We start from the raw sequence: 20,875 nt of genomic DNA on the forward strand, positions 1-20,875 counted from the left end.
ATAAGTTAGTTATTATGAACTTTGTGTACCACAGTTCCTTAGAAAGAGTGATATTTCTACTTTGTTCATTCCCCAACCTGTAAGCTTTAGCTTTCCTTATAAAAAATTGCTTGAAAATAACTAGCACTCTTAATTTTAGATGAGTACGTGAATGAGCATCATTCATATTTTATATTTGATTGTAGGTCCAGCAGTTTAAGCAAGATCCACGGCCCACAACGTGTCTTCATTCCATCTTCAGTGTGCACACAGGAGACGAGTTGCTCACCTATGAAGAATATGGCCATCTTCAGGTAAAAGAAAAATTAATGATTTATTTCTCTACCATTTGCATTCCATATCATGGCATGTTTGAGGCTGCTTACACTTTTTCAAAGTAAATTTCATAGCTTGAAAATAGTAGAGTAAATGAACCCTGAAATGGAAAAGAAAGTTCATTGGTAACTGACAAGGCTGAAGGAAGTACTGTCAGGGAATACTAAAACAGACCAAGTTCATGGAGTGATCATATGGGTTATTTCTCTGTGGAAGGTGCATGCCTACCTTTCCTTCAGTAAGTGAAGCTTAATTATATATTTAAAAGAATTTCTACACTGGAAAATAAAAGGCATTGACAGGGGTGTTGTAGCCCACTAGGTTTCCTATGCTCCACCCCTTGGCATTGTTATATATAGACCTTTGGAATAGTGGATAAGGAGCCAAGCCCACCCGAGTCCATCCTGTGTTTTCTCTCTGTTTCTCTCCTCTCTGTTTCTAACTAAGTCTCTTATTCCTCATTCCTTAAGAGTTCCTGGGGTAAATAAGCGTGGGGGCTGGTCTCCCACACAGGGGTGTAACAATTATTTAGAAGTTTTTGTTGGACCGCAGATCATTTTTAGTATATCAACCCCCCAGTAAGGCTTCTATGGGAATATCACAGACATTTTGAGACCGATCAGCTTTGTGTTCTGTTAAATTCTATACCTATGCTAACAGTGTATCGTAGAATTTTTTGTTTTGTTTTCACTACCACCCCCATATCTCTGTATTTTAAGATGGATATCTTGTGGCTTGTTTGTAAGATATAAATATTATATATACTATTTATCCTTAACAGATTTTCTTTTGGGTTACCTGTGTGTTCTGTTATTTTCAAATAAGGTACTTATTAATCATACATTCCTTACTAAAAATAAGAGTTTTTCTTGGGTGTGCACATACACTTACATGTGTGCACGCACATACATCTATATATAGTACATTAGTGCATACAGAGGCCAGGGACAACCTCCAGTGTAGTTACCCGGGCACTATCCAACTTGAGATAGGGTCTGTCATTGCTTTAGTGCTCACTGATTAGGCTGGGTGGGCAAGCTAGTGAGCCCCAGGGATCTGTCTATTTTTTGCCTCCCAGCATTGGGATTACAAGTGGGTTCCATTATGTTCGGCATGGTTTCTGGAGATCACTATGTCCTCATACATGGCAAGCACATTACCAGCTGAACTATCTCTCCAACTGAAGTTTCTCTTTTCTATAGTTTCCCCACCCTGCTTTAAGTATCTTATTAAATTAGTGAATCAGTTTAGTGGATTGTATTATTATTTCTACTTGGAAGATGGAAACTTACCTTCAGAAATGAAAGCTTATTTATAAATTTGGAAGAATTCCAAACACAGAAAATTTTGTACCCATTTCTTTTCTTTTCTTCTTCTTCTTCTTCTTCTTTTTTTTTTTTTTTTTTTTTTTTTTGTTGTTGTTGTTGTTGTTTTGTTTTTTGAGACAGGCTTTCTCTGTGTAACTTTGGTGCCTGTCCTGGATCTCACTCTGTAGAACTCATAGAGATCTCCTGGCTCTGCCTCCTGAGTGCGGGGATTAAAGGTGTGCACCACCACCACCACCCAGCTTGCTGTACCCATTTCTATATAGCAGAATGATGGTGAAGTTAAATGTATTTTCTAAAATCTTTGCTATAGATTAGTAAAATCAAAATAAAAAGTGTGTAACATTAACTTTCCTTTAAACAAATAAACTTTGGGTTAGAGAGATGGCTCAGTATGTAAAGGTACCTGCCACCCAACCTAATGACCTGGGAAGGAGAGAACCAACTCTGGAAATCTGACCTCTGACCTCCACTCATGTACTGTGGTATGTATACATGCACATGGACAAAGAGCTAAAATTTAGTAGAGTTTAAATCCTAAGGACTACTAAATTTATAAGAAGGCTTTAACAGTCTTAAAGAGCCTATGTCAAAAAAGAGTAGTCCTCTCAAAAGAGTAGAATTGATATTTTTTGTTGTTGTTGTTGCTGTTCACATTTAGCATTTTAATTTTTTGGGGAAATATATATAATGAAAAATCATTTTTAATTGACAAACACTGTATATTCATGGGATACTGTATGTAATTTCAATAAATAGATACAATGATCAGATCAAGATAATTGGCATATCAGTTATCTCAGACACTTAAAATTTCTTGGTGTGGCAGACATTCTAAGTCTTTCTTAATAGTTATTTTCAAATACCACTCAATTTTTGTCAACAGTAGCTAATCTGCTGTGTTAAGAACATTTAAAGTTATTCTTCCTGTCCAATTACACCAGCGTGCCTGCTAGCAGTTCTCTCTTTACCTCCATTTCCACAGTTTTCTGAGGTCTCTGGTACCCGCTACTCCAGGCTCTGCTCTGAGAGGGCCTAGTTAGCATCCATATATGAGAACATGCATCAGTTGTCATTCTGTCTCTGGCTTCACATGTGTCCTCTAGTCCACTCATGTTGTACAAATGACAGAATTTCACTTTCTCATGGCTGAGTAATACTGAATTGTGTGTATATCCCACTTTTTCTCTGCCTGTCCATCAACAGCCCAAGTTTTGTGTCTTGACAGTTGTGAATAGTGCTATAATGAGCTTCTGAGTTTAGATGTCACTTTGGTGTGTAGATTTCTGTCTTTTTAATATACACATAAGAATTAGGATTGTTGAATCAAGATAGTTCTAGGTTTTGTTGTTGTTGCTGTTGTTTTTAGGAGCCCCATAGTATTTTCTATAAAGGCTACAGTGTTTTATATTCTCCCAGTATGAGAGTTCCCCTCTCTCCACACTCATCTTTTGTCTTTTTGATAATAGTCATTCTAACTGGGGTAAGATGGTATCTAATTATCATTTTGATTTACCTTTCCTATTATTTCTTGTATTTATTGCTCACTTTTATGTCCTTTTTGAGTATTGTCTATTTGCTATTGTTAAATTGTATTATTTTGTTATTGTTGCCTTGAATTCCTTATATATCCTAGAAAGTAATCCCTTATGTGGTGAATAGTTCAGATTCTCTCATTCTGTAGTTTCTTTTTACTGTTGGTTTGCTGTTTGTGCTTTGGAGTCAATACCTAGCCCCCCCCCCCCCCCCCCCCCAACACACACACACATACACACAAAAGCCTTCACCTAGACCAATGTGGAACATTGCCCCTGCCTGTGTTTCCTTTCAGTGATTTTATAGTCCTGTGTTTTACATTAACTCATTGTTCTGTTGGGAATTAACTGTGTCCATGAAGAGTGAGGGGTCAGATTTCTTCCTCCAGCACGTGAGCTTCTATTTTTCTCAGTGCTGGTTATTACAGAAACTTTCTTTTTTGTATATTACCATTACCTTTGTCAAAAATCAGTTGGTTGTAAAAATGTTTGGTATCAGTTAAGGTCCATTGGTCTGTCTGTTTTTAATCTGCTTCAATGTATTTCTTTTCTTTCTTTTTTGTTTTTGCTTTTGTTGTTTTTTGTTGTTGTTGTTGTTTATATTTTAAGAGATGAGGTCTTTTTTAGTGCACTGACTGGTGGTAAACTCCTGGGATCAAAAATGCTCCCTGCCTCAGCCTCTCAGGTAGCTGGGACTCAGCTTCATCTGCTTTATTTTGTAATCCAGAATTTAAACTTGGTATTCTTACATTGTGGGCATTAAGCCAAATCCTGCCATAGTGTCCTAGTTATTGGCATTTCCTAACATATGTATCCTAAAAGTGCAAGCATAAGATTCTCTGCTGCTTCTAAGTGCTCCTGTAACTGTGTCCACAGGAATGGAATTTCTTTGAAGTCACTCCTGACAGGCTGTTCTCAGTGCTAGGGGATTTCTAGATGAGTAGCAGGGAAAACTCTTCTCTGGCATGTGCTAAGGAAGGATGTTCCCAAACTTATGCTGATTTACAAGGCCCAAACCTAGCTGCTACTCTTATCTTCCTGGATGGTACTTTGACAAGCTTGGCTTCTGGGGTGCCAGAAGCTGTGGAGACCTCCAAAGTAGGCCTGGGTTCTGTGAGAGCCAGCAGCAGTGTCTTAGTGGCACAAAGCTACTTTGTCCAAGGCTTGGGAAGGCTCCAGTAATTTTCTGTCCCAGCTTCCTGTTGTAACTCAGTGAAAATTAGAGAAAAGTTAGGGGAAAGCAAACCAGCACCACAGTTAGGGAATGATAATCTTTTACATATAAACACAAGCAACACCTCGCTTTCTTGTACTTTTTAACTCATTTACAGTATCCTGACATATTTTTGCTTTAATTTTATTTATTTAATAACAATTTTATTGAGATATAATTTGTATGCCATATAGTTTACCTATTTGAGGTGTACTGTTCTCTGTTTTTAGTATATTCTAAGTTATACAAAAACTACCACACTCAAATTTAGAACATTTCTTCACTCTCAAACTCGAAGCATAATCTGCTACTCTCCATTTTCCCTGAAGTGCCCTAAGCAACCAGTAGTTCACTTTATGCCTCTACAGACTGCCTATTCTTCATATTCCAAATTTAAATGCAATAATATAAGATAGGATGTTGGAGAAACTTTGGTTTGATTCAAGATATATTACCAAATGCGCTCCAGAGTCAAGGAGCCAAGAGGGATGGAGGAAAGAAGGATAGACTTGCATATGTACTTGAGATCAGGTATGATCAGACTTGTGTGTCTGTAGGTAATATTTGGGGAAATGGCGCATTATCAATTTTTATTAATTTCTTTTAAGAAATAATATCTCACTATTATTCACACTGTATTATTCACTGTGTAGCTGAACTTAGCCATCCAAATGGTGGAATTACAAGCATGCATCATCATACCTTGCTGTTCACGTAATTATTTATGCTAAGTCCTACAACAGCCTATCTACAAGGAATACCAAAGATTCAAGTGGTGAAGCTCATTCCATGTCTGAAAGTGTGGTTCTCAGTTAGAGGCCAAAGGACCAAAAAGCTGGGAAAGGACATATGAAGTGTGAGCTCTAGAACCCCCAAAGTAGAGAATCTAAAGTTTAACATTGAAGTCAGAAGAGTATCCTAGTTCTGGCAAAGAAAGCAAGAATTTGCCCTCCTCTGTCTTTTTGTTCCCTATCTGGAGGCAGTGTTTTCCTAGCTACCCAGGTGTCCTTGTGTCTAGTCAAGTTGACATTGAAATTTGTCACTCAAAATGTGTCCATATTGGAGACTGTACTTTCTTGCTTCATATATTCTACTATGAATGCTTTATGGTTAAATTAGGAAGCATTGTTTTTTTGTTTAGATCAAATAAAGCATGCATTTAATACACTAATAGTTTCATGTGTTCTTAACATTTTTCATGAGTAGTTGTAAATTATATAGCATATCAATGATTAAAGGTAGCACATTCCTTTGTTGCCATAAATTGTTTCCTAATGAGAATGTTTTCAAGATGCACTGCTAATTGTTTATAATGTTTTGGTGGAGGTGTGATGTCTTGTTTTGCAAATACCTTTTCATTTGCATATATTTCAAATGGATAGTATTATATTTGTTCCTCTGGGGCACAACTATTCCAAAAAGATGAACTTTAGACTCAGAATTTGAAAGTTGAAGGAAACAAATGTTACAGAAACCATGCTAAGAATTGTCCTTACAGCCTTCTCAGACCAGCCATATGTTTGTTAACCAGCACCGTGAATTTGGGATTTTAGCACGCCATTTATAATGCTGGTTTTCTTATTCTATATTGGGTTCATAGCTTTAATTTAGTGATAGGAAACATTATTTTTATCTGGCAGTATATGATAGCATATATATTTAATTTCATATCATGTTTTCATTCTTTCCTTTAACTGCTAACTGTTGTTGTTTGTTTTCAGATAAATGCAGTGTCTCTCTTTCTCCTTTACCTGGTGGAAATGATTTCTTCAGGTCTCCAGATAATTTATAACACGGATGAGGTATGATTTCCCCAAAGTATCTGTTATTGAACTTCATGTAGAGGATATCTGATTTTTCCTTCTTAAAAATTTACGTTTTGTTTGATTTAAAGTGCATTTAAAAATTTATATAGTTAGATATTAGATTTTAGATGAAATATAAAATTATCTTTTTACTGAAATTACTTTTCTGCTAATTTTTTAGTATATGAATAATGGGTTTCATTATAACATATACATACGTATAGTATTATTGTACTTCCCTCATATTACCTCAACCCTTATCCTTGCTTCTTATCTTTCTTCCTCTTAGTCTCTATTTCCTCTCTCTCTTCCTTTAGACTTCCTTGCTCTTCGTAGTCCATCTGTTCCTTTCATGTGTCACAAATACATACGTGCACATGTGCATGTGTGCATACACACACATACATAAAACTAGCTTCCCTATATGTCTTAGTTAGGATTACTATTGTTGTAACAAAACGCTATGACCAAAAAGCAAGATGGGGAGGAAAGGGCTTATTTGGCTTATACTTCATAGCACTGTTCATCAAAGGATGTCAGGATGGGCAGGAACCTAGAGGCAGGGTCTAAATCAGAGGCCATGAAGGGGTACTGCTTACTGACTTGCTCCATATGGCGTACTCAGCCTGCTTTCTTATAGAACCCAGCATAAACAGCCCAGGGATGACCCTACTCATGATGGGCTGGGCCCTCCCCCATTAATAACTAATTAAGAAAATGCCTTACAGCTGGATCTTACAGAGGCATTTTCTCTATTAAGAGTCCTCTTTTCAGATAACTAGTTTGTGTGTCAAGCTGACATAAAACTGACCATCATAACATATGAGAGAAATTTTGTGATGTTCATCTTTCTGACTCTGGTGTATTTGGTTTGATATACAGGATCTCCAGTTCATCTGTTTTTCTACAAATGATACAAGCAATTTAACGGCAAGCATAGTATAAAGCAAGTGGCAGAACTTTAGTGAATACTCAGTAGAATGTAACTTTCAGAAAGTTTTGGTAACAATGAAAATGAAATCACTGTTAGAAAATTTCTCAGTTTTTTTTCACACATTCCTTTTTACAACTCATCTTTTTAAAAGTCAAACAACAGATAAACCTTTCATCTATCTTGTTATTTTACTTCTAGGACCTTAGTGCTTCATTTTTTTCCTCAAAACAAAAATGTTGTCCTTATTCTCATTAGGAAAACTGTGAAGGATTTATACTTCAGAGCTGTGAAGGCTTACTCTGAAAGACATCCATCTGTGCGTAAAACACACTGACACTCCTGTTGACACACTCAGAGGTGCACACTCAGCTCATCCTCTCATTTTCTTCCTTTCCTGCTCCTACCTCTTTCCTAGTAAATTCTTCCCACATTGACATCTTTCTGTCTGTGTGGTTTTGACTTTGACCAGTGCCATCTGTGTGGCCATAGGGTTGGGATTGTCAGTTGGAGCTTTGTGGATGTCTCATGGCTGCACATCTGAAGATGATGGCTTCTTTTAGGAGCCAGTGGTTTAATGTGAAGGGACAGGGTCCCATAAGCTCCTCCCAACCATGACTGACTATTGACATAGCCGATCTTGTGTAGGTCTGCCACAAGAAACATTGGTTGTGCTATGCCAAGGGGATGGGATTTCTCTACCCAGCCCCCTATCTTTTAGCTCTTAAATTCTTTCCCTTGCCTTTTCCACAGTGTTCCCAAGCCTTAGACAGGGGAGTATGGATGGCTTGATTATGAATGAGCCCTTATTTGTCCCTTATTCTCAGTATCTTTAACAGCCATGAGTTTTTGAATTAACTACAGTTCACTGTAAAGAGAAGATTGATGTTATTTCTATTTATCTAAAGACAAGAACTAATAGGGTTTCAAAAGGCCTACCTATGACCGTCTGAGAAATATATTTTTGATGAGGTTTATAGTATTAGGAATGATTTCCCTTCTATGGAGTAGGTCTGAAATCTAATAAAAAAAATTGTTTTCCCCCATAACAGTTATGGTACTATTATGCATGTAGATATATTATGCCTGGCAGGTTGATGCTGTAGGTCATAGAGTTCATGGCTGGGTTTGACCCTTGATGTCTTTTCTACCCTGGAAGCTGCATAGTACCTTCTAACACTTTGATAGCTAGCCGTCAGTGAGGAGTTTTCCAGCTCAGTTCCAGTTTGATGTCTCTGTGTCTTGCAACTAAGTTATATGGTGTCTTCAAAAATAGGGTCTTATCATATAGTTCTGGCAGGCAACCAAGAAAAGCAAGAGACTGTATTGTAGTGGGAACCTCTGAGGCCTCTCTGACCTACAGTGTCCCACACCACCTTCTGGTGGTTTTGTTTAGTGTCTCATTGCTTCTAGGAGTAGATTATCTAATAATGCAAGGTATCTCCCTATGAAGTATTGTCATATTTTTTAAATTGGTGTAGGAAATATTAGGTTTCCATATGGTTGTTTTCAAATCCTTCATTTTGGTTAACCCTCCCCTTCCATACCTTTATTTCCCTGTCCTCCTAATCCCATTCCCTGTTTAACCCTTTCCACCCCCAATATTACCCGCCTCTCCTTTGATGTTACCTATGTTTTGCTGACCCCACAGACCTCTTCCTAACCCTCTTGTTTCCCAGGCAGCCCATGTCAGACACATAGAATTAAGGAGCCCAGCATCTGCATATAAGAGAGCACATGCAGCACCTGGCTTTCTGGATACACATTTTTATTTCTTCAACTTTCTTTCATTTACCTGAAATTGCATAAGTTCATTTTTCTTTATAGCCATATAGAATTTCATTGTGCATATGTACCACATTTTCATTAATCAATTAATTGATACCTAGGCTGATTCCATGTCTTAGCCATTGTGAATAGGGCAGTATTGAACGTGGCTATGCAAGTATCATAGTAGAATACGGATTTGTTTTCCTGCATAGCTAGGAGTGGTATAGATAGTAGTTTTACATCTTTTTTTTTAAAAAAGAAATCTTGGGATTTATTTCCAAAATGGACTCACTAGCTTACACCTTCACTAACAGTCTACAAGGGTGACCCTTCCTCACTGCTACATGAATACTTGTTCTGAGTTGTATTCTTGATGATACTCATTTAGACTGAGGTGAGATAGAATACTACATGGCTTTAATCTACACATCCCTGATGGCTAAGCATGGTGAGCCCCTTTTAAAATGTTTCCTAGCTATTCATATTTTTTCTTTTAAGAAATAACTGTTTAATTCCGTAGTCTACTTTTTAATTGAGTTGTTTTCTTGATATTTTTCTGAATGCTAATCCTCTGTCAGAAGTGGAATAGACAAAGATTTTCTCCCATTTTGTAGGCTACTACCTCTTTACTCAATTAGTGGTTTCCTTTGCTATAGTCTTTATAGTTTCATGATATCCAATCTGTCAGTTGTTATTCTTATTCCCTTTGGTACCAGACTCCTGTCCAAAAAGTTCTTACCCATATGCATATGTTGATGTGTTTTCTGTATTGTTTCCTCCAGCAGTTTCAGGTTACCAGGTCTTACATTGAGTTACTCAATCCATTCAAAGTTGAGTTTTGTGCATGATGAGTGATGAGAATCCAATTTCATTCTTCTCCATGCATGTATATGGTTTCCCCATTGTCATTTGTTGAAGAGGCTGCATTTTCTCCAGTGTGTGTTTTTGGTAAAACTCAGATCTCTATAATTATTTAGACTTTTTATTTAGATCTCTGTTCTGTTGCAGTGGTCTGTGTGTCTGTTTTGTGACAGTGTCATTTTATCTTTGTTACTGTGGTTCTGTAAGTAAGGCATGCTAACACCCCCAGAAGGATTGTTGTTGTCGTTGTCGTTGTTCAAGATTGCTTTGGCTATCTAGAGTCTCTATCAACAAATGATTTTCCTATTGTTTGACAAAGTCATGGAACTTGATTGGGATTGCATTGAATATACAGGTTTCTACTGTGGGATAATGCTCTTGTACACTGTAAAGATTTGTCACTTGAATTGGTTTAATAAAATGCTGATTGGCCAGTAGCCAGGCAGGAAGTACAGGCAGGGTGACTAGACTAGGAGAATTCTGGGAAAAGGAAGGGCAGAGTCAGGAGTTGTCAGCCAGAAGCAGAGGAAGTAAGATGAGAATGCTACACTGAGAACAGGTACCAAGCCACGTAGTTAAACATAGGTAAGAATTGTGGGTTAAGTGTAAAATATAGTTAGTGATAAGTCTGAGCTACCAACTGAGCATTTATAAATAATATTAAGCCTCTCACTCAATTATTTGGGAAGTGGCTGCTGGGAATTTAGGAACAGGCAGGCAGGAGAGAAACCTCTGGCTACAGGTTGCTTTTGGTGTGATTATAATTTTTATAATATTGCCTCTTCTAATTAATGATTAAAGGTTTCTTTCCATTTCTCAGTTTCTTCTTCAATTTCTTTCATCAGTGTTTTAAGGTTTTCATTGTAAAGATTGTTCAGATCCTTGGTTAGGTTTGTTCTAAGGTTTGATGGCTTGTTTGTTTACTTATTTTTAGACTATTGTGAATGGAAATGTTTGATTTCTTTTTCAGTATGTTTTTCATTGATCAAGCTACTGATTTTTTTGTGTGTAAATTTATAAATTACCACTAAGAATTTTTTAGTAGCACTTTTAATGTCTCTTATATAGGATCATATTATGCAAATAAGGAAATTCTGATTTCTTCTTTTCTTATATGTACATCCTTTCGCTCTACTATTGTCTTACTGCTCTAGCTAAGTCTTCAACCACTACATGTATATAGAGGGGACATCCTTATGTTCTTTCTCATCTTAGTAGAAATGCTTGATTTTTTTCTCCATTTATTGTGATGTTAGCTATAGGTTTGTAGTATGTGGTTTATTACGTTGAAGTGTCCTCTCTCCACCCCTAGCCTTTCATGGTTTTTTAAATCATGAAACAGTATTGAATTTTGTAAATGGCATTTTCTCTGTGTATTGAGGTGGTTTCTGTCTTTGAATCCATTTATATGGTGACTTACATTTATTTATTGGCTTATTTAACCAAACCTGTGTTGGGAAATGATGCCAACTTGGTTATGATGAATGATCATTTTGATATGTTTTTGAGGTTTTTTTCTAAATACTTTATTGAGAATTTTTACGTCAGTGTTCATCATGGAAATATGTCTGTCATTTTCTCTTCTGTTTGTCTTTTGTTTTGATATTGGCTTTGTAAAAAAGAGTTTGGAGTTATTCTTACCTTTTCTGTTTTGTGGAATAATTTAAATAGTGTTTGTGTTAGTTCTCCTTTTACAGTCTGGTAGAGTTCTATAGTAAACCTATCTAGTCTTGTTTGGGGTTTTTTCTTTCCTTGGGGTGGGGGACTCTTTTAATTCAGTTTCACTATTGGTTATAGATTTTAAATTGCTTTATCTTTGTCTAATTTTGATTGTTATAGATATCAAGACATTCATCCATTTATTTTTGTTTTTCAGTTTAGTGAAATACAAGTTTTTAAGTTATGTCATTTTTAAAATTTCAATGGTATCTCTAGTAATATCCCCATTTTTATCTTTTATTTTATTTTATTGATTTGAGTCTTCTTTTCCATTCATTAATTTGGCTATGAGTTTATTAATCCAAGTAACCAACTCTTCATTTCATTGATTATTTTATTTTTGTTTGTTCCTATTTCATTAATTTCTGCCCTGCTCTTAATTATTTCCTCATTTACTGCTTTTAGGATTGGCTTGGTTCTCATTTTCCCAAAACCTTAAAGTAGATTGGTCCATTATTTGTTTTAGTACTTCTGACTTTTGATGTTACATTTAGTGCTATGTATCTTCCTCATATGCCTGCCTTCGTTGTATCCCTTAGATTTGCATGTTTTGTTATCATTCTCATTCATTTGTAGCAGTATTCCCTATTTCCTTGATTTTTTTTTATTCATTTTTAACATTCATAGTGTATGGTTCAATCTCCATGAGTTTTTATACTTTCTGCATTTTGTCTTGTTGATGCCTAGCTTTATTCCATTGTATTCAGATAGAATACAAGATGTAATTTCAGCTCTCCTATATTTGTTGAGGCTTAATTTGTGTGTTAATATAACCTGTTAATAATAACCTGTTTTGCAGAAAGCTCCATGTTTTGCTGACTAAAAATATGTATTTGCTAGCATTCAGTGAAATATTCTCTACGTGTCTCTTGGGTCCTTTTGATTAATAGTGTCATTTAAATCCATTTTTTCTCTTGATTTTTTTTTTTTTTTTGGTCTGGATGATCTTTCTATTGGTGAGTGTGGGTATTGAAGTCGCCTAACTTAACTGTATGGTCGATTATCTATGACTTTAGATCTTTTAGTGTTTGCTTTATAGAATTGAGTTCACCTATGCTTGCTGAATATATATTTAGAATTATAATATGCTCTTGATTGATTGTTGCTTTAGTTATGAAATGGCCTTTATCTCTTATGCCTAGTTTTGGTTTTAAGTCTGTTTTTTCAGATATCAGAATAGTAACTCAGGAGTCAGTGAAATGGCTCAGTGTATAGCCTCCTGCTATGACTGATGGCCTGTGTTTGATCCCTGGACTCACATGGTGGAAGGAGAGAACTGACTTCCACAGGTGGTTTTATGTCTTCCACATATATGCTGTGGGCAGCACATATCTATATACACCAAATAATTACATTCTTAAAATACAAGCTAAGCCAGCTTGTTTTCTATTTCCATGTGTTTGAAATACTTTTTTTATACCTTTCTACCCTAATGTAGTTCTATCTTTGATTTTTTTTTTATTTTTACTGAGAGGTAACAAAAGTATGCATCACGTTTTTCTAATCTAGTCTTCTATTCTGTATGTTTTTACTGTGGATTTGGACAAGTAATATTCAAGGTTGTTACTAACAGATGTGTTTGTTCTTGTCCTTTTGTTCATTTTATCATATTTTCCTAGATTGCTTTTGATTAGTTGTCTTGGTATTGTTTATTTTTCCCCTGCAGTTTCATGAGTGTGTGTGTGTGTGTGTGTGTGTGTGTGTGTGTGTGTGTATGTGTTGTTTTCTTTAGTGTCCAATATCTTTTGTAGACTTGGTTTATATTTAAGAGTTGCTTTAGTCAGTTTTTATCTTGGACAGTTTGCTAGGTATAATAATCTCTGAGTTACTCTAATTTGTTTTTACCATGGATAGTTTTGCTATGTATATAACCTAAGTCATCTAATCTGATCTTTCAGAAGCTAAAATCCATGTTTCTAAGCCCTTCTGGCATCAGAAGATAGGCCTACACATGTCTGAGTCCTTTCCTCTTGAAGCTGTCACTGTTCAAATTGCTTCTCATACTCTAGACTCATTCAGTATTTGTACCAGTCAGTCAGACAAGGAGTTATTTTTATGTTACAAATGATCAATAGTAAAATAGCGAGTCACTGGGTAGCTTCAGGGTTGCACATGGAGTAGTGCTACTAGAATTGGAACTGAATGGTCTGGCTAAAGATTTTATTCTCTATATTATATCCTTATTTCACTTATATAGATATATGTATGTCATGTGAGAATTTATTGTTCAATCCCTGAGGCCTCCCAATGAGATCCAATATGTTCAGATTTATTTATATATGAATACCTATATTTACTCTTATGTCCATATATGTGTCATGCAATTATTTAATAAAAATATTGTGAAGAAATTGTCATAATATACACTGAGAATACAGACTTGGGTAAAGAGATCAAACAAAATAACTATTGTAAGTAGTGTATTAGAATGAGCCTGTGGTTGAAGAAGTATTTGATCAAAAACTTGGATGAAATAAACAAGTTGCACAAACTTCTGGAGAAGGCTCCAGGCGGAGGGATAGAAAGTATAGCTTCCTATATGTGTGTTCTTGCTGCGCATTCATATCTGGAATGTGGTCGATGGTCAGAGCATGGTAGATCACTTCTGAGAGGTCAGAGGCCATGATAAGGATCTGAAATTTTATTGCTAGGGTGATGAGTTGCCAGGAGTTTGAGATAGAAACAAGTTCTAAGGACCGCATCAGTATGTGAAGGCTCGATTTGAAGAGGCAGATATGGAGTAAGAGGGATTGGCGTTTTTAGTCACCGAGAGGAAGACTTGTAACTCAGGTTCATGTTTCAGCAGAGTAAGGACATTTATGAATGGGTGGGCAGTGGAAGATAGACAGAGGTAACCATCCACTACAGGTGAGCCTGCATAGCTGCTCAGCATTGTTAACCGACATACTGAGAGTTTAGGAAAAGGGTTACATGTAGCAGTTGGGAGCTCATCTTTGCAAATGTCAGACTGAGGATATCAGTAAAACTTTGAAAGAAAGGGGCCTCATAGCCTCTTCAGAAGTCTAGGAGAGATGGCTTGACTGGCAATAGGAATTCTAGTGTTAATTACACAGGATATGTAAATCATAGAACTATATGTATCTGAAGCATGAAGAAAAGGGTTGAATCCTCATCACATTGGTAAGGTAAATAATGAGTATCTAGCAAAGGGTGTTAAAAGGAAAAGTTAGTGAAGGAGAACAAATTTTAAGCTGATAGAACAAAGTAATTCAAAAGGGGGTAATAGTCACCTCTGCAGTAATATCAAATATGGAATTTTACCCTTGTTTTAGCACCATTGTCCTTAGTGGGTGACCATAGTGGGTGACTCATCTCCACAGGTGAAGTTTTAGAGTGAAGGGGTGCACTACTTATAATTATTTGAGCATAATAGACATAAATCAAGATTATATATCACTCAAGTTATCCTTGAGATTGGTGGGAAGGATTTCAGTGGGACCAATGTCTTTGTGGGGAGGAGGAAGAAGGAGAGGCAACACAGAGAAATGAACTCTTCCAGGAGTATCCTTAAAAGGACCACAGAAATGTGACAGTAGAGGGTTGGGGTACAGCTCAGTGGCAGCCAGTGCTTGGTGAGCTTCCTTGAGGCCCTAAGTCTGATCCTCAACATGCCCTGCTGACACACATGAAAGAAATGAAGAGCAACCAATGCAGAATCTTCTGATGGGAGAATTCTATTATAGATGTAAAAATTTGATCATTTGGAACTGAATGAAGAGAAAAGGTCTTGAGTAGCCAGAGTAGGTGCGATACAGCAGTGCATAGATAGAAGGCTCATTTTCAGTTTGTAGGGTTAATCGTTCAGACTGTAGCATGGTAAATGCAAAGAATGAGCCTTGCCTGATCTTATTTTCTCCATGAAGTAGGAAGGAAGAATGTCCTTTGGGCATGAAACCCTGTGGGCCACAAAGGATTAAAGAAGGAATGAAATAAATACACAGTCTTGTGATTATCTTGAGAAAGAATTCCAAGAACTATTTTCGATAACTAGTGTTGTTGTTTGTCTTTGCTCTTTTTGGGGACCTGCCACCCATCTCCCAAATAAATCTCCTTAGCTTGGCTTGTTGCTAGCCAGCTTTTCTTGACTTATCCCATCTACCTTTTGCCTCTGGGCTTTTCCTGTTCTCTTACTTCTGTAAATCTTACTCTTACTCCATGGCTTGCTGGGTATCTGGGTGGCTGTTACCTGGAGTCCTCCTCCTTCTCTGGCTGCTTCTCTCTCCTCCCAGATTTCTCCTTCTATTTATTCTCTCTGCCTGCCAGGCCCATCTATCCTTTCTCCTGCCTTGCCATTGGCTGTTCAGTTGTTTATTAGATCATCAGGTGTTTTAGACAGGCACAGTAACACAGCTTCACAGAGTTAAACAAATGCAACATAAACAAAAGTAACACACACTGAATAAATAATATTCTACAACAAATTAATTTTTATTGTGTGACTGTGAGTTAACATTTGGCTTTAATTAGTAATTTGGAATTTATGCCACAAACCATTTATACCAAATGAATGGTTTGTTAACTAGAATGGATCATTCATTTATTATATTCTTCTTAAATTTACTTAAAAGGAATTATCGCATCTTTGATTCAGGTCTATAAGTCATTATTTGAAATTTTATTTCCATGTGCCAGGAAAATAAATTAGTAGTACTGTGTGGGAAGTCTCAAAGACAATCTCTAGTTTGAAATGTTTGTGAGCACTCACAGGACTTAACATATTCAGTCATGGCTGTGAATTACAGTGCAGGAATAGAAGGGAGACAAGGAAGAGGAATGGGTGTGTGTGGAAACGGGCACGCAAGCTTGTAGGAGTCTTCTGTAATCATACGGGACATGGTGCTTCCTCTAGCATCTACCGTGAAAACACATGTGAAAGCTGTCTATCTACCAAGCTGACTTTTTAAAGACCTGTTGCACAAGTCTTATGTGAGGCCAACCATACACACATCCTTTGCTTAGTTATATTCTAATCTCAAAGCCCCAGAAGGAAATAAGGTGTTTATCTTAACACCTATTTATGCAAAAATATTGTTTGCATAATCAGTTTAGGAACATTAAACACAACTATGGCTTAATAAATTATGCCTTAGTCTTCTTTGTGAAAGAACATCATATATTAGTCATCTTAATTACAAGGTTTCTATAGCTTATGTACATAGAGAGAACATTTTAGTATCATTCTTTGAGCTTTTGAAATAGGCTAATCAGCAAACAGTAGGTTCCCTAACAAGAGTCAGTATTATCACTTTTTGTCTGTTCTAGTCCCAAATGGAAAATTATATGATAACCCCTTATGTGTGAGAAACTCTAGGAATTTAAGAGTGTAATAGTGTTCTTAAATCATCAATATCCAATGAGATATGGTGTCATTTTACTGTGAAATTATGTAGTTTTTTTTTCAAATATTTTTTTTTTTTTACATTTCTTCAGGAATTTAAAACATCTGTGTTGTCTGACATCTTAGGGTCTTGAAAAGTTTTATTCAATTTCAGGGATATTATCTTGCTTAGTTTTGTACATATGAAAATAAGTAACTGTAAGTTTGTAGCTGGAGAGATGGCTCAGGGGTTAAAAGCACTTGTTGCTCTTACGGAGGACCCAGGTTCTCTTCCCAGCACCTGTGGCAGCTCACAATTGTCTGTAACCCAGTGCCGTGGGATCTGGCCTTCTCTTTTGGCCTTCACAGGCGTTTCATGCACATGGTGCCGTACATGCCGGCAAATACTTAAACATATAAAATAAAAAGAAATCTTTAAAAAACTATAAATTTATCAACCATATCTCTTTGTTTTCTGACCTGTACGAAGCATTAAGTCACAGCTTATAGCTTATGTGCAGGATACAAACTTCCAAATGTAAGTAAAGGTCCATTTTCCTCATCCAAACTCCTATTTACTGAGCTGGCCCATTGTGCTCTTTTTGTTAGATTTGGGGGGGTTCACATTTTACAAAGATTGTTCTCTTCCCCTCTTAAGTCTCAATTATTTAGTATACACTTCCCCAGAATATTCCTTATCATTTTCACTTATGAGTTCTCTTATGGCTCCCCCTCTTGATTCTTGAACCTAATAATCTGTTGCATCTATGACTTTTCATTCCTGGTCTTGCTTATGGCTTTTCAGTTTTTTTGTTTGTTTGTTTTGTTGTTGTTGTTGTTTTGTAGTTTGATTCCATTGAGGCAAAGTCTCAATGGTGACCTGGATCTGCATTTTAAATTAAAAAAAATAAAGTGACAGTTTCACTAGTATATTCAGTCATCCCAAGGTGTCAGGTAGTCTTCTCACACACGTGCTGGAGCTGATGTTCATGTTTCTGGAGCTGTTTGTCTGTATCTTCCCAGAGTTTTCCCTTTTTTTCTCTGCATTCTGTGTTGTTTGTCATATATAGCCTCTGATGGTTTTGCTTTGTTAATTGATGCTTACTTAATGACTGAACATGATTTGTCTGTGTTTAGGGGATCCAGATTCAGGAGGCACACCTTGCCCCTGCTATCCTCAGCAGCCTGATGCGATCTACAGTTTTAGTTACTTTGACTCAGGCCAAATTCAGGTATAGCCCGCTGATGAAGCGGAGTTGGAGATTTTATTGAGCATGAGAGCTAGGAGAGAAGTGGCATGGGAGCTCAGAAGAAAGTAAGGCCTCTTTAGTGAGATTTGTAGCTAGTGTTTTTACAGCAGCCGGATGTGGAGTCTTGGTGGAGTTTGAAGTTACTGTTTTATCACTGGGTGATTCCTAAGGGGCACTTTGAAAGATTGAAATTGATAAAGTCTTACAGGGATACTGTAAGGTGGAATGTCCTTAATATCCACAGTTGTGTTAGAATTCTTAGGCAATGTCTTAGAAAAGGAGTGAGGCTCTACCTAAGGTCATATACATTCATACTTTAAGCCTAGGTTGTTGCTACTTTAACATAAAATATCTGCATATGAAATGAATAGTAACTTTGGGTACAATTATTTCATATTTATGGGGACAGCATGTGTATGCCTTGGCTGTAGAGGTCAAAGGACAACTTGTTAGGTTCTCTCCTAATATTCTGTGGGGTTCAGGGATCAAGCTAAGGTTTTCAGGCTTGGCAGCAAACACTTTCACTTGCTGCCATCTTGCTAGCCCCCAGAGGTTATAATTGTGCTGGAATTCTCGCTGGATGATGGGCTCCTTCCCTCTTGTCATCATAATTTCCCTGTCTTCCTATTCATCCTTCTCCTACCTATCCCCTACCCATCTCCTGTTGGTCTGTCTCCTTCCAGTCCATCCCCTACCCATTCATCTCCTACCTATCTGGATCCTATCATTCTATCTCCTGGCCTTGGCAGCAGTGATACCATCTGCATGTGTTTTAGGGCATAATTTGGAAGCTCTCACAGTTAACACATAACTCTGTTAGTTTTCACTAAGTACATTAATGACTAGCTAATACTTTCCCATGTGTCAGAACTTTGCAAACAAATATCTACTATGTAGTAATCCTCAAACATTCAGTGACTATGTATGTGCCAACCCTTTGCTAGAACTCTTTAGCTTTCTGTGATGGTACAAATATATATATTAGTAATCTTCTACTGAATATTCCTTTTTTTAGTGGGATACTTAACTTTTTAAAATGATGCTCTTAACCTTACCTTAAGGTTCCTATCATTGCATTGATTTCATTGAACAGGCAATGGATTTATGCTTAGTCCTAATCAGTATCTTTGATTTAAAAAAAAAAAATCAGACTTTTGTGGAGGCCCACAAAGGTTTCCTAGTGAGATCTGAGCTTGCTTTACCCAGCAGAGCTTCATTAGAGATGGATTGACCATGTGCATGGTTACTAGGTGTTGGAAGGGTCTGCACTTGGCTGAGCTAGGGGGAGGTCTTTGCTCTACCCTTTGGCATTCCTATAAATAGCCCTTTAGAAGAGGTAGAAGGGGTGGTGAATAAGGATCCAGGCCCTCCTGTGGCCATCCTATGTTTGTTTCTCTCTTCTCTATCTTTCTATCTAAATATTTCTCACTTCTCCCTCCTCAAGAGTACCCTGCGGGGGAAACGTGGGAGGTGGTCCCCTATAGACTTTAAAATATTACGTTTGTAATTTTTGTTGGATGTATGGTAGTTTTATTGTATTTTAAATAGCCTATTTATAATTTGCCCTTCAACCTAGCTCCTAAATTATATTTAATCATATAATTCTAGGTTAACTCATCTTTTTCATATGACTTCTGTGTCTTAAATAAACAAGTACTTATTTTAGTCATATAATAAGATGGTTGAGGGTAGCAGGCAGCTTGATTTGTTTTTTTGTTTTTTTTTATCCCAAGCTGCTTTTAAGATAAGAGAGTGACAAGAAGCTGGAAGGTTAATTAAAATAGAGAGGGATATTAGCTTCTTTCTGTCAAATGTAGTCATTTTTTTTCCCCCAGAAATATCAAAAGTCCTCAACATACTGCTCTTCATGCCAGGACTGTTTGGAGTGGCTATTAGAGGAACAAGGAGGCTGAGAATCATTCTCTTTCTATAGAGAGAAACCACAAACCACATAGGTAATTTGTAGTTTACTAGTGACAACATGAAAATGACAGAGAAAATCACTTTGATAACATGTTGATAAATATGGAGTCTATTGTGATATTTTGGTATATAATTCATTTATAAGATTAAAGAGACATTTTGTTTTGTTTTGTTTTGTTTTGTTTTTCGAGACAGGGTTTCTCTGTGTAGCTTTGCTCCTTTCCTGGAACTCACTTTGTAGCCCAGGCTGGCCTAGAACTCACAGAGATCCGCCTGCCTCTGCCTCCCGAGTGCTGGGATTAAAGGCGTGTGCCACCACCGCCCAGCTAAAGAGACGTTTTGTATTTCTTTATTGGAAGCCTATTTACAATTCTAGTTCCAGGGCAAGCGCTACAAATGCACATAGAGTCTGTGTATGGGTCACAATTGCTTACTTGCTTTACCTGCCATTTATACAATATTGAATGTTCCTGATGCAATAGGTAGGAATCTGAATTTGTTTTCACTTAGTTTTTTTTTTTTTTTTCCTATTTCTCATCTACCATAAATCTTATGCATGTATGGCGTTATTGGAGGAGGTGTGTCACTGGGGGTGGGCTTTGAAAAGCCCATGCAAGACCCAGTCTGGGTCTCTCTCTCCATCTGCAACTTGTGAATCAGATGTAATATTGCTCTAGTCCCATGCTTGCCTGCCTGCCACATGCTGCCCGCCATGATGACAATGGCACTTAGATGCTTTATTTTATAAGTTGTCCTGGTCATGGTGTCTCTTCAGAACAATAGAACAGTAACTAAGATGTGATTTCAAGTAGTAAAACTAGAAATTGAGAAGTACTGTGGAACGACAATAAAAGGACATATTAATACTTATGGAAAGTGGTATTAGGGTC

At 36.9% G+C, this 20,875-nt stretch overlaps 1 protein-coding gene across 1 annotated transcript in view; it reads left to right on the forward strand.

The window, feature by feature from the left end:
- Phkb (phosphorylase kinase regulatory subunit beta) overlaps positions 1–20,875 on the forward strand; it is a 209,129-nt gene that overhangs the window by 53,554 nt on the left and 134,700 nt on the right. Inside the window, exons 5-6 of the mRNA XM_036187637.1 lie at positions 186–293; positions 6,110–6,190. Of these exons, the coding sequence (XP_036043530.1) occupies positions 186–293; positions 6,110–6,190 (189 nt within the window). The remainder of the gene's footprint in view (positions 1–185; positions 294–6,109; positions 6,191–20,875) is intronic.

This window comes from Onychomys torridus, chromosome 5 (genome assembly GCF_903995425.1).
Source record: "Onychomys torridus chromosome 5, mOncTor1.1, whole genome shotgun sequence".
Classification (NCBI taxonomy): domain Eukaryota; kingdom Metazoa; phylum Chordata; class Mammalia; order Rodentia; family Cricetidae; genus Onychomys; species Onychomys torridus.